This window comes from Propithecus coquereli, unplaced genomic scaffold (genome assembly GCF_000956105.1).
Source record: "Propithecus coquereli isolate 6110/MARCELLA unplaced genomic scaffold, Pcoq_1.0 Scaffold289, whole genome shotgun sequence".
Taxonomy (NCBI): domain Eukaryota; kingdom Metazoa; phylum Chordata; class Mammalia; order Primates; family Indriidae; genus Propithecus; species Propithecus coquereli.
In genome coordinates this window covers 646,085-660,366 of record NW_012148496.1, presented here as the reverse complement: position 1 = coordinate 660,366, position 14,282 = coordinate 646,085, and the positions used below count along the sequence as shown (strand labels likewise).

Genomic DNA, 14,282 nt, shown 5'->3' with positions numbered 1-14,282 from the left:
TTTGTAGAGTGATTAAGTTAAGGGCCTTGAACCGCAGAAAGTATCCTGGGCTCTCCAGGTGGGTCCAATATAACCAGAGAATCCTTCCCAGCTGGGGTCACAGGGAGACGTGACCACAGAAGGGTTGGAAAGATGCAACATTGCTAACTTTGAAGAAAAGGACCATGAGCCAAGAAATGTAGCCTCTAGAAGCTGGAAAAGGCAAGTATACAGGTTCTCTCCTACAACATGCAAAAGGGAAGACAACTGTGTCAGCACCTTGATTTTAGCCCAGTGAGGCTAGGGTCAGACTTCTTACCTAGAGAACTGGCTAGATAATAAATTTGTGTTGTCACTAAATGAGCAGTAATTTGTTACAGCAGCAATAGAAAACTGATATACAAACTCAAAAGAGGTATGTTGAGAAATCAGGAAGATTTAAACAGGCATTGGGTGTTAGATGGAATATTGAGGAATTAGTGTTAATTTTTGATAGGATGTGATAACAGTATTTGGGTTACCACTTTGTTTGAAATACCTACTGAAGTATTTATAGATGAAATAGTACAATGATGTCTGGGCTTTGCTTTCAAATGATACTGCTCCCCCCTTAAAAAAGGTAGAGAAATAGATAAAACAAATTGCCAAAAAGTTGGTTACTTCTTAAAGCTGGGAGGTATTTACACCATTCTATTTTTTGGTTATGCTCAAGATTTTCCATAGTAAGTTTAAAAAAAAATGAGGCCGGGCGCGGTGGCTCACGCCTGTAATCCTAGCACTCTGGGAGGCTGAGGCGGGCAGATTGTTTGAGCTCAGGAGTTCGAGACCAGCCTGAGCAAGAGCAAGACCCCGTCTCTACCAAAAATAGAAAGAAATTAATTGGACAGCTAAAAATATATACAAAAAAAATTAGCCGGGCATGGTGGCGCATGCCTGTAGTCCCAGCTACTCGGGAGGCTGAAGCAGAAGGATTGCTTGAGCCCAGGAGTTTGAGGTTGCTGTGAGTGGGGCTGATGCCACGGCACTCACTCTAGCCAGGGCAACAAAGCAAGACTCTATCTCAAAAAAAAAAAAAAATTAGGAGAGAGCACCTATACACTCCAGATCAGCACTTTCCAAAAGAATTTCCTGTGATGAAGAAAATGTTCTCTGTCAACAACGTCCGATGCTGTAGCCACTAGCCATGGGACTATTGAGCACTTAAAATACAGCAAGTGTTTGGGAAGCTGACGCAGGACGATCACTTGAGGCCAGGAGCTCGAAACCAGCCTGAACAACATAGCAAGACCTCATCTCTACAAAAATTAAGAAAAATTAGCCAGGTATGGTGGCAAGTGCCTGTAGGCCTAGCTACTCTGGAGGCTGGGGCAAGAGGATCACTTGAGACCAGGAGTTCAAGGTTGCAGTGAACTATGATCACACCACTGTACTTCAGCCAAGGCAACAGAGCGAAACCTTGTCTCAAAAAAATGTATACACACACACACACACAGCAAGTGCAACTGAGGAACTGATTTCTTAATTTTAATTAAATTTAAATAGCCACATGTGGCTACTGGCTACCATATTATACAGTGCAGCTCTATTTATTGAAAGACAGCCATGCTGTCTCACTATCAGAATTCAAAGTTAGTTAAGTTCATGAATCAAGTCAGTCTTCCCAGCCTCCCTTTCTCCTACGTAGCAGTATCCAGCTTTCTGCTCCCACCTCCCAATCCAAGCCTTTCTTTACCACAGAGCGGGGGCATGAGATCCAGGATATAGTACAATTCCTTCCTGGCCACAGTCAAGAAGAAAGTGACCAGTGCCAGGACAATGATAACCCTTGTCTGGAATTTTCTGTATTAGAAAGTGAAGCAGCTCCTTCAATGTGGAGTTTTAAGGATGGAATCCTAGAACTGCTGGCCATCACGTTCCTTTGCCATACTGAGAGAGTAAAACCAAAATTAGGATAAAAGATGGGGAGATAAAAAGTCTTGATTCTCAAGTACTTAGATCCAGTCAGCCCTGAAGTCAGCTTCATCCCTTCTTTCCCATGTTTCAGTTAGGTGAGCCAATAAATTCCTTTTTTGCTTATGCTAGTTTTAAGTTCTATCACTTACAACCTAAAAAAGTGTTAACACAAAATCCCATAAAAAACTTTTTAAATTTGAGGGTCATTAGAATAGTAAGATACTCAACATGACTGAGACATGATTCAAGTTAGTCAGTGTATTTATAGCACCCCTCTCCGCACAGGGTAATTAAATACAGACTAATGGTACCCGGTATATAACTCCCCTAGTGCCAGTTACTACCATTTCCTTTCTCAGAGTGAAGCAGGCCCCAATTAGCAAAAATAGTGATATATTAATATTTTATTATTCTACTCCCATTCTTTATTTTGGTTTAGACTACGATAGCTTTTCAACTGGCTGTTGCTTTTTTAAATAACAAAAACATCACTCTAGATATGCACTGAATCTCATTATCAATTCAGGAGCATTGCAAGAATAAGAAAAAAGTTTTTAGTGAGATTAAGCAGCTAGAATTATCATATTATCAGTAATGAGCATAATATTCTGGGAGGAAAAAAGGTTATAAATCACTGTCAAATTCAAGCAGTAACCTGTTTAATTTTTCATACTTTATTCCTTGTATTAATAGGTTAAAAAAGTAAAATTTTCCCAAGCACTGACTTATAGGTAATATTTATAAGTGGCACACAAGAAGTTCAGTTTCACAAAGAGTAACAGTGATCTATTTAAATGCAATTTTAATCCTTATTTTAAACTAAGTGCAATAATAATTTAGTACAATAAGCTACATACACACAAAACCTGTGTATCCTGAACTACAAAAGTAGTTTCCATCTGGTTCTGCTTCTGTGATTGGTGAAATAAAAAAAAAAAAAAAAGACAAAAGTAGTTTCCACAGACACATACAGTTTTCATCAAGTACACATTTCCACAATGAACAAGTACTTACAAATATGTTAATAAAACACTATCCTGAATGCTTATCTTGCCATCAATGCCATTCAATTTTTAAGCAGACCATTCTTGCTACTGAAAGCATTTATTTTTAGAAGCTTTAATCTGATCTGGGAAAATGAGTTATCCCAAAACTTAACAAATAGTATAAGCCCCAAAAGGTTTAAATCAAAAAAGCCTTCCAACACAGAAGCATTCACATGAAACTTTCAGTTTCTCCAAAAAAAAATAAAATCATTCTTGTTATCTGAACAAAAGAATATTAAAACAAATTATCTTTTAAAACAAACATTCTTACAAAAAACCTTTATTTTCCTGTATCAGCTCCTTAAAAGAAACACAAAAAAGTTCACTATAATAACCTCTCAGACTACTTTTGTATAAAAACTTCAGAATACATAAAGCACGTTTCAGCTACCACAGAGTCAAAGATGGCATTTAAATTTCATATGTTAAACAGCTATAGTATAGCTTACAAGGGCACAAATATACCTAACACATAAATACTATTTCATCCTTTAGATAGTGACAAGTCAGAAGGAACTGCATGGTTTGCAAGGTACTTTAACTTATGTGTGGTCATTAAAACCAAATAAGTAATTCAAGTATGGTCATATAAAGGCAGGCAATTAATCCAATATCACTCTAAAATCAAAGGCATGAAAATAAAGGCGGAAAACTCTGTGTTTCTCCACCTTTCATTTACATAGGTAGGTATCAGGACCTTACTGTAGAAAATATACAATTATTATATACATTTTCCCTAGAACATAATGGAGTTTCAGTTACTACAAAAGGTGTCAAGATCCATAGTTTGCTTCATCAAATGCTTTTCTAGCTCGTTTCAATTCTTCATTCATAGTAAGCAAGTCTTTAACCCTAGCAAACTTCCTTGGGTCCTTTCGAATCAAGAAGACGATATCTTCAACTTGTACTCGACCTTGTCTTCCAATGGACATTGCCTTGTGAGTCTATTACGAAGAAACATATTCAATTCAATTTTTTTAAATCTAATATTTTACCATTTTAATTTGCATTTATTAATTGCTGGTTGATGTTGAAGATTTTCTCTTCTAATTATTATAGCTATTCATATGTGAACTTTCTATTCATGTCCTCTGACCATTTTCTACTAGGCTATCAGCAATGTTTCTCCTTATGCTTCATAGGCACTTTTTAAAAAAAATATTAAAGACATTAAAACCATCAAATTTGTTGACATTCCTTTTTTGTTTTGTTTTTTTTTTTGAGACAGAATCTGGCTCTGTTGCCCGGGCTAGAGTGCCGTGGTGTCAGCCTAGCTCACAGCAACCTCAAACTCCTGGGCTCAAGCGATCCTCCTGCCTCAGCCTCCTGAGTAGCTGGGACTACAGGCATGTGCCACCATGCCCGGCTAATTTTTTTTATATATATTTATGTGTGCATCTAATTTTCTTTCTATTTTTTAGTAGAGACAGGGTCTCGCTCTTGTTCAGGCTGGTCTTGAACTCCTGACCTTGAGTGATGCACCCGCCTCGGCCTCCCAGAGTGCTAGGATTACAGGCAAGAGCCACCGTGCCCGGCCTTGTTTTTTTGATATATGTAGTTTCTGTCTTCCTTTGTATAAAGTAATTTTATAATTTCTTTGTAACCACCCATTCCATTTATGCTTTGAGTCCTCCTCCATCTCAATAGCCAATAAATATTAGTGAGTTTTCTTAAAATTAAATAAATAAACCTCATCCATTACATATACTTATCCTGTGCAAAAACAAAGATTTATCATAGCATTACTTCTAATGACTAAAATATGGAAACTAAATATTTAATAATAAGGCATTGAGTAAATAAATTTGACTATATATGATCAATATTAACCCATTAAAAATACTGTACAATACTATGCAATGACATGGAAGAAATGTTCAAGACTGTCCTAAGGGAAAAAGCAGGTTCTAAGACTATAGGATTCCAATTCTATAAAGAGATTAAAAATATGTGCAAAAAGACAAAATGATACTCACCAAAATTTTAGCATTAGTTGTCTCTAACTGGAAGGATTATAGATTTCTATTTTCTTTGCTGTACTTTTTTATACTTTTTAGATTATATTAATCAATATTAAATACTTTTGTGAATAGAAAAAAATTTTTTTTAAATGCATCATACTCTCTGACCCAGTAATTTTACTTCTATTCTGTAGTAAGGAAACAATCCAAAACACAGTGTGAAAATTTCTAAGTACTAAACACAACCAAACTCTGAAATACCATCCCTGTGAATATATCCAACAAAAGGAGAGAGGGGAAATTTCATTAATATGATTATTCAACATTAACTATTCAGATAAAAGTAAAAGAACACGGAAATAACTTATATAATAAGGAAATGGTTACGTTAGAAAAAAATCTGAGTAAATTTTAGATAGCTACTAAAATAATTATGATTAGAACACAAGAAATATGTATTATAAAACTTTGAGTAAAAAGAATGTTACTATGATCACTACTATGTAAAACATTATGTATCTTTAAGTAAACACTGCAAAAGGAGGGGAAGGCTGGGCACAGTGGCTCACACCTGTAATCCTAGCATTCTGGGAGGCTGAGGCAGGATTCCTTGAGCTCAGGAGTTCGAGACCAGCCTAAGCAAGAGTGAGACCTCATCTCTACTAAAAATAGTAAAAATTAGCCGAGTGTGGTGGTGCATGCTTGTAGTCCCAGCTACTCGGGAGGCTGAGGCAAGAGGATCGCTTGAGCCCAGGAGTTTGAGGTTGCTGTGAGCTAGGCTGACGCCATGGTATTCTAGTCCCAGTGATGGAGAGACTGTCTCAAAAGAAAAAAAGGAGGGAAAAAAACTATGTTGGATAATGGGATTGTGGATAATATATTTATTTTATTCAAGGATTTTATGTCTTTATAAATAAAATTCAGGAGTCAGGGATAGAATATACAAGTATAATCTCCATCCCTACTGATAAATAGTAACCAGTAACTTCCACAAATAAGCACTCAAATGGATAGCTTATTTCAAAAAGATGCCATAGTTTTAGTCTTATCTACAGCTTAGAATTTCAAATCTATTCTTCAGTTAACTAAGACCAATTACAAAAGAATCTTACCATTTCAGTGATGAACTCTATGACAAGGTCTTCAAGAATGTCTACTGACTCAGTATAAGGATTCTGGTCATCTCCAAAGCCATACATCATACATCTTACTATAAAAAAAATCGTTTTTGTTTAGTTGAACAGATTTAACAATCTGACCAATACTTTTAAAAAATAAACTAGAAATGAACCAAGTCATAGATGATATTGGTATAAAAACATATTTACATTACATTTGTCATCTCCAAGTATGAATTTTGGCATAAAAGGTTTAACTGTCTTATGACCAACTGTTCCCACCTAGCCTCCAACAAAACTCTACTTCCTTCAACTACTGAACCCTAACATCAACATTCTTTTCCTAATCTCTACCATCTACTCGCCAAAAACTCCAGAATACATTTAAGTAGGAGACTCTGTGGCAGGGACAGGATGGGTAGCAATGGCTTAGCCTTTTCTGGGAGGTGCTTTTTGTGTGTGGGCACAGCAGAGGGGCATTGGAAAAGAGAAGGCAGAATCCTTTTTGATATTACCATAGGGGAAAGGACATGAGAGAAAGTGTTCCAATTACCTTCTTACAGGAAAAAAACAGTATTCAAAAGGAAAAAGCAGAAGGCTTCTTCAAAGAATTTTGACATTTCATTTCCTATAATAGATCAATGCAACTGCCAGCAAAGCCCTTTCAGGTGTCATATGAAGGAACCATAGAAAATGCAAAAGAGAAAAAGTCTAATACATAGCAATAAAAATAACTACTAAGAGCTACAACTTCTTAACTGTTATTATATGCCAGGTACTATTTTAAGTCCTTTATATATATAAATCATTTAATCCTCACAACAATTCTTTGAGGTAGACACTATTATTATCCCCATTCTATAGATGAGAAAATTGAGGCACTGAGTTCAGTGATTTTCCCAAGGTCACACAGCTAAGAAATGGAACCTAAATTTGAACTCAGGTGATTTGTTTCCAGAGTCTTCACTCCTACCCACAACAGCATTTCTTTTTTTCTCTTTTTATTCTTTTCTTCTTTAATGTCACAAACTATATACCTTGTTAGGAACATTGAATATGAAGCAAACCATGATAAGAAATATCAACTAAAAAGCCAAATATATAGATTCACTCTGGAGTTTAGTATGACCACTTAGATTACTGGCTTTTTATTTATTTATTTACTTTTTATAAGCATCAGTTTATGTATCTATGAGTGATAGAAACCTAATGTACATGAGCAGGATGCTGTTAATTAATAATTTAATGGATCAACCCCACACTGACATTTTGATTCTTAACCTGTATTTAACTATAAATACAGGTTAAGTGGTCCTGCTCTCACTAGGACCTCTTCATATATCAAAATTTTCTTGTTAAGCTAAGTGATGCACTTCTTATGTTTTCCCAGGGTTATTGTTTTATTTTTTCAGTTCAGCATATTACAGGGCCACAACAGTATTTCACTTGGTAGTTTAGGACAGATGGGATCCATACGGATTCTTATCCTATAATCTACAAACTCCCATTTTGTCCACAGACAAGCTTAGAAGTCCTTGAGTCTTTCCTGAAATTATATAGAAAAATTTTATACGTTATCTGTATGTGTACATTTTTCTGGGAAGAAAAATTATAACTTTTATCAGATTCTCAAAGGGGTATGTAAATGTTAAGAAATGCTGTCAAATGATGGAAATGTTTTGTATCTCCATCTTAGTGGTGGTTACAAGTATGTGTGTATATATACACATATAGTTGTCTCTTGATATCCACGGCAGCTTGGTTCTAGGACCTCTCATAGATACCAAAGTCTGCAGATGTTCAAGTCCCTGACATACTGATAAAATGGCAAAGTATTTGCATATAACGTATGCACATCCTATGCGTATTTGAAATCGTCTCTAGATTATTTATAATACTTCATACAATATAAATGCTATGTAAATAGTTATTGTATTGTTTAGGAAAGAATGACAAGGAAAAAAAAGTGTGTACATCTTCAATACCGATGCAGTTTTTTTCCCAAAATATTTTCTATGGGAGGTTGGTTAAATCCATGGATGTAGAACCCATGGATATAGAGGGTCTTCTGTATAGCATATGTAAAATTCAGCAAGCTGTTCATGTAAGACTTGTATAATTTCTTGTACTTAAGTTTTACATTTTTTAAAAAGAAAGAAATTCCTAGAACACTTGCAAAAGAAGGAAAGAGTACATTAAGACTAATTCCTATTTAGGAAAAGTAAAAACTAGAAGTGAAAAGACGATAAAATAGACCAAGCCTACAGAAGAAAAGGGTGACTTGGATATCAGCCTGGGATAGAAGTATCCCTAGAGCTTACACAGGCAAGAGCCTTTAGTTCCAGAAACAGAAGGTAAAAAACAAGCACAGGAGCCAATATTTTCTTTCTTTTTTGGATTCTAAAATTATTTTTTTGCCTTTTTTCTTTTTTAGATAATTTTAGACTTACACATGAGTTGCAAAAATAGTACAGAGCTCCCATATGCCCTATATCCAGCTTCCCCTTATGTTAACATCTTATATAACCATAGGCATTTTTCAAAACTAAGAAATTAACATTGGTACAAGTACAGACCTTGTTCAAATTTTACCAGTTTTTCCACCAATGTCCTTTTTCTGATTCAGGATCACACACTATTTAGTTGTCATGCCTCCTTAGTTTCCTCCAACCTCTGACAGTTACTCATCTCTTTCCTGTCCATCAGGACCTTGACACTTTTGAATACTGGTCAGTTATCTTGAAGACTGTCCCTCAATTTGGGTTTGTTTGATGTTTTCTCATGATTAGACTGAAGTTATACATTACTATAATAGAAAGGATACAAAGAAGGTGATGTGTCCTCTTAATGCATCATCTTGGCGGAACGTGATATCAATATACTGTATACTACTGGTGATGCTAACTTAGATCACTTGGCTATTGTAGTGTCTGCCAGAATTCTCCACTGTAAGCTTACTGTTAAATATTCTGAGGAAGATATTTTGTCATTAACATTTTGATAGGTAGAATTCACCAGTAGAAAAATATATTTCATTGGCAAAGGGACACTTATTATATAGGAATTATGTAAACTGTATTTGGTTAAAGGATTTGTAAAAGCATAAGCAAAAGCCAGTGAATGCTTTGATATTCTATGTTACATTAACAACAAAAAGATTTTTTTTTAAAAAAGGGTTTAGGAGAACAGATCTTTAAGATATATGAAGATTCAGGTAAGATAAGGAGAAGACTGTGAAGATTCCAAATTCCTGTCATCACAGAAATAAAATATTCCAAATGGAACTAACAACCAACTGAGTAAGCATCACTGTGGGATGCTTTGGTATAGAGATCGCCTTTTTATGCTGACCACATACAAATGAAGTAAATAGCATCAAATGGAATAAGGAGTGGTCAGTTTTAGGCGAGGAATTGAGATATGGAAAAAGATCTAGATGGTTTAAAAAAAACAAAACAAAACACTGACCCTGTAGTTGCAAGGGCATTTGCGAACTGCTCACAGATGGCCCAGCCTAAATAAAGCAGGTACTCATAAATCTGTGTTGCCTCATTTCTCAATACTCAGCCATAACTATAAAGGACACAGGACTGGGAGATGGAATGCACAGTCTCACGGTGTCTTTCAGGGGTTGGCCTGGACCACCAGTAGTAGCAGCAGCTTTCCCTCTTACTAACTACTGCCAAAAAGGGTCAAACCTGTCTACTGAGGGATAAGGACAGAGGACCAATACATTATAACCTCCATGCCATTTTAATGCCTCACACTGTTCACCACCTTCTTGGTTTGTTCACTGTCTTAATCCAAAGCCCCAACTTAGTTCCTTCTTTCAGCACCTATTCCTGGACCCATCATTACCTGTTGCTTAAAATCAAATGAGTCCCTCCTTCTACCGCTGACAGGTTAGGGGACAGGAAAACTAATGGAGGTATGTTATTCTGCCCTGAATTAAAACACTGATCACATTTTCTCACTAAATATATATATATATATATATAAATAATTTTGTACACATATATAAAACTGGGGTTAGGATCATTACTATCTGATTCAAAAGTTAAACAGAATTTTATAGGCAAGTCTGAGAACATTGTCCCTACAGGGAAACATTCAGAACAATAAATCCTCTTTGAAAGGACATATCCAAAAGTTTTCATCATCTGTAATAAAATCATTGTCAAACACAACTTACATTCTTTAGAAAAAAGTCTCTTTCTTTTACCCTGTCCACCTTCTGCACCTCCTCCAATTTCTTCATTTTCTTCCTCAAACTAGAAGTTAAAATGTATACATAGAAATGTCAACTGATTGTACTGCATGTGACATTTTAATAATTAATTTTTTTTCATTTTCAACACTGATATCAAGCCAGAAAGCCTAAGGCTAGCAGCAACAAAACACGAATCCTTAGCACTGAAGGGGCCTTAAAGACTATCTAGTCCAACTTCGAACTCATGCAGCAATGGCTTCTACAAGATCCCTAAGAAATAATCCCACAGCGTCTATGTTTAAGAGTTCTAATGAACCACGAGTTTTGTTTGTTTGTTTTTTTTAACCAACTAAGTTGGCCTGCTGCTAGACAGCGTTACTGCTAAAGAGTTGCATCAAGGTCTACCTTCCTGTAGTAAGCAAAATCAGTATTTACAAAACCGACGCTCAGAGTTAAGTACATTGCTCATGGAGAATGGAGATTTTGAAATCCAGGCTCCATGACTTTTGATCCATTATTTTTCCACTACTACACAGTAAGTATACAGTTTTGTTACCAGTTGAACTGTTGGTTCGTACTAAGCACTGATAAATACTAGGTTTGACCTCTAATGATTCTTTAGTGTTTGAAAGCGTGTGTGGCAAATATAGACTAAAGATGAAGGGAAAGGGGTCACCCTCCTACTCTTCCTTCACGTCTTGCCCCGCGTACTAAAATGATGAATCCAAAGGGAAAAGCGTCCCGAACTCTGTGGGATGATTTCATTAAAGAAAACAGATCCCCCTCAGTAGCTCGGCCACCGCTACTGAGCCCGAGGGAGTGAAGAAATGAGAGGGTTGGGACAGAGATAGTTACTCACGGTGGGGTCTTCCTCCTCATCAGCCATCCCACCAGCCCGCAAGCCTACAGCGCCCCAGCGGCTCGCTTCCAGTGGATTTTACTACTTCCGCTGCCTCACTTCCGGTGACGCGCCGGGCCGGGGCGGGGCCTAGTCGGGCCACCTCCTGCGGTGGAGGAGCCGGTGCATCTGCCTAGCGGCGGAACCAAGGTAGTCCCCAGGGAGGGAGGGTTGAGATTGCCTCTGTGATCCCGAAGAAGGAATTTAAAATTAACAAAGAAAAGGAAGTCACAGGGTAGCGGCGTGTATCTTGTCACCCCAAGTTTGGTCCTGCGTGTTGAATCATGGCTTCCAGATTCCGGACTACGAAGCTATGGATCATAGGGGGTCAGGCTGGCGGTTGTCGGTCTGACTGAAAGTGTTATTTAGTTTCAAAGATTTACAGTTCCACTGTTTATTTCCAAGCACTGTGTTAATTATTGGGGGATACTGTGCTTCACTACTAGTTTCCAAGAGAGCAGTGTCCCTGGACTGAGAAGATTTAAAATTTTGTCGGTAAGGTTTTTGGTCAGAACAATGATTGGGAAAACCATGAGCGTTAGAAGACTGGAGCTAGGGATGCAAAATGTCCTGCAATGTAACAGATGATGCCACACAACGAAAATCCCATAATACACACGATTTCTGAATGTCTTGCTGAAAATTCAGTGAGTGAAAAGGATAATTGTCTCTGAGACTCGAACCTATCTTTGTTAACATACAAACACAAAGCATCTTCCCCATGCTTTTAATGTACGTTGAATTTTCTAGGAACAAATATTGTACTTTATTTTGTTTGGAACTCATTAAGAGCTTTGGACTGTTTCAGGAAATAATGTCGCTAACTCACCCCAGTCAGTCTGCATTCCTAGCTCGTGCATTCAAGGTGAGTCTACATATACAGGTACAAGCATCAAAAATCTTCATTATACCTCCTAGTGTTCATGCTTAAGCATGTACATGTTAAAACATAGGTTATTGTCTTTATTTTACCTTAGGGCATTATATATTAGGTAAGTATATTATTTGTTGCTGTATAACAAATTACCCCAAAACAATGGCTTCAAACAAACATTTATCACACAGTTTCTGTCTGTGTGTCAGCAATCTGGGTGCAGTTTAGCTGGGTGCCTCTGGCTCAAGGTGCCTCATGTTGCAGTCAGGATGCTGGCTGGAGCTGCAGACATATCTGAAGTGTTGATGGTGGAGGATCCATTTCCAGAATCACTCACTCGGTGTTAGCAGGATTCAGTTCCTTCAGGATATTGGACTAAGGGCCTCAGTTCTTTACTTACTGTGGCCCAGAAGCCTCCCTCAGTTCCTTGCCACATAGTCCTTTTCTTCTCCTTAGGACAGCCCACAACATGGCAGTTGCCTTCCTCCAGAGGAGACAAATGAGAGAACCCAAAAGATAGAAGTCACAGTTTTTTTGTAACCTAATTTTGGAAATGACATACTATTATTTCTACCCTGTTCTTTTCAGGAAGTGCAGCCCACACTCGAGGGGAGATTACATAAGGATGAGAATATTAGGACAGGGAGATCATCAGGGGCTGTCTGAAAGGCCACCTACCAGAGTAAATTATATTATCTGTGAATTTCACTTCAGAATAATGAAGAAGACATTATATTTGTTATTTAAGAGGCGTTGTTGGGTCTGATAAGGTTAAGAACTGCTGTTAAGCAATGATCAAATGCTGGGGCTCGAGTATAAAACATTCACAGGGTCCATTATCAGAGGAGTAGACAGGTAAAATGTGCTGGACCCACACACACCAAGGAGTACTATGCAGCAATCAGAAGCAATGGACTGGCAACATGGACAGAACTTAAAAACAGTGTTAAGTAAAAAAAAATAAGAAACAATGAGACCTACAACACAATACCATTTATGTAAATTAAAAATACACACAAAACAATATATTTTACAGGACCATATTTTAAAAGCATAGGCATTAAATATATTGGAAATGTTGCAGTGTAGGAGAAATGGGAATAGGGATAAAGGGAATAAATAAATAAAAAGTGAGGATCTTTGGAAGGATCAGTTGCAATAGTATACCATGAACTGTGGAGTAGAAATAATTCAATCTTCTGAACCTGAGATCCAAAATATAAAGTAGAAAAAAAATTGTAATGAGCAGAGCAGAGACAAAGCACAGAGAGTGAAAAGGCGTGGGGCGCTTCTACAAGATGTTCCAGGTGGGTTGCCAGAACCAAGTTTGTTGGGTGGGGATGCAGGAAATGAGGCTGGAATGGAGTGTGAAAGGCCTTAAATGTTCTCTTCAGAGCCTGAACTTGAAACTGCAAAGTTCTTGGGAGGTCTTTAAGCAAAGGAGTCACATGACTGTCTTTTAAAAAAAGATCACTTTAGCAGGGAAGTTTCCTGCTAAATACTAACTACCTAGGATGAGAGATGATTATAATCTGAATTAAGGCAAAGCAGAAGAAGAAGAAAAAGGAAAGGAACTGATTTAAGAGAAACTTTAGGAGATCCAGTTTATAGGACTTTGTGACAATGAATCTGAGAGCGATGAACAGAGAGGTTTATATCCAGATGCATTGAATGCTATTAATATAAATAAGAAAGAAAAAGGGGAAAGCAGTTGGGGATGTAAAGAAATGAGTTAAGTCTGACTTTGAGACTCTAGATATGTTCTGCAGACTGATGGAAGTACAGGCCTGGAAATCCACAAGAAATTAGGACGAGAGAAAATGATACAGGAGACATCAACATAAAGGTGGTATTTTAAAGACTACATGTGAACAAAAGCAAGAGAGAAGGGAGGCAAAGAGCAGAGCCTTACAAACAGTATATCAAGGAGACAGAAAAGAAGGAATGGCCTAAGAAGTGGTAAAGATAAAAGAAGGATGAAGTGGAGGAGGAAAGGGAGGAGGAGAATAATATACTTTGGGGTTGGGCGCGGTGGCTCATGCCTGTAATCCTAGCACTCTGGGAGGCTGAGGCAGGAGGACTGCTTGAGCCAGGAGTCAGAGACCAGCCTGAGCAAGAGCGAGACCCTGTCTCTACTAAAAATAGAAAAAATTAGCTGGGCACATGCCTGTAGGTCCAGCTACTTGGGCGGCTGAGGCAGGAGGATCACCTGAGACCAGGAGTTTGAGGTCGCAGAGCTATGA

The 14,282-nt window shown here is 37.4% G+C and overlaps 1 protein-coding gene across 1 annotated transcript; it reads right to left on the bottom strand.

The window, feature by feature from the left end:
* Positions 1-3,243: 3,243 nt before the first annotated feature.
* On the bottom strand, positions 3,244-11,192 carry TAF13 (TAF13 RNA polymerase II, TATA box binding protein (TBP)-associated factor, 18kDa). The gene is made up of 4 exons (XM_012648519.1): positions 11,127-11,192; positions 10,250-10,328; positions 6,052-6,149; positions 3,244-3,922 (listed from the first exon to the last, which is right to left on the bottom strand). Exons 1-4 carry the CDS (start codon positions 11,151-11,153, stop codon positions 3,752-3,754), a joined length of 375 nt encoding a protein of 124 aa, XP_012503973.1. The 5' UTR covers positions 11,154-11,192; the 3' UTR covers positions 3,244-3,751.
* Between the last annotated feature and the right edge of the window lie 3,090 nt (positions 11,193-14,282).

What these genes read in the sequence shown, in the direction of transcription:
- TAF13 (XM_012648519.1), bottom strand. Translation starts at nt 11,153, where the DNA reads ATGGCTGATGAGGAGGAAGACCCCACC. An exon ending in ATGAGGAGGAAGACCCCACC is followed by an intron (nt 10,329 to 11,126) that starts GTGAGTAACTAT and finishes TTTAACTTCTAG; the next exon opens with TTTGAGGAAGAAAATGAAGA. An exon ending in GAGACTTTTTTCTAAAGAAT is followed by an intron (nt 6,150 to 10,249) that starts GTAAGTTGTGTT and finishes TTTTTTTTATAG; the next exon opens with TAAGATGTATGATGTATGGC.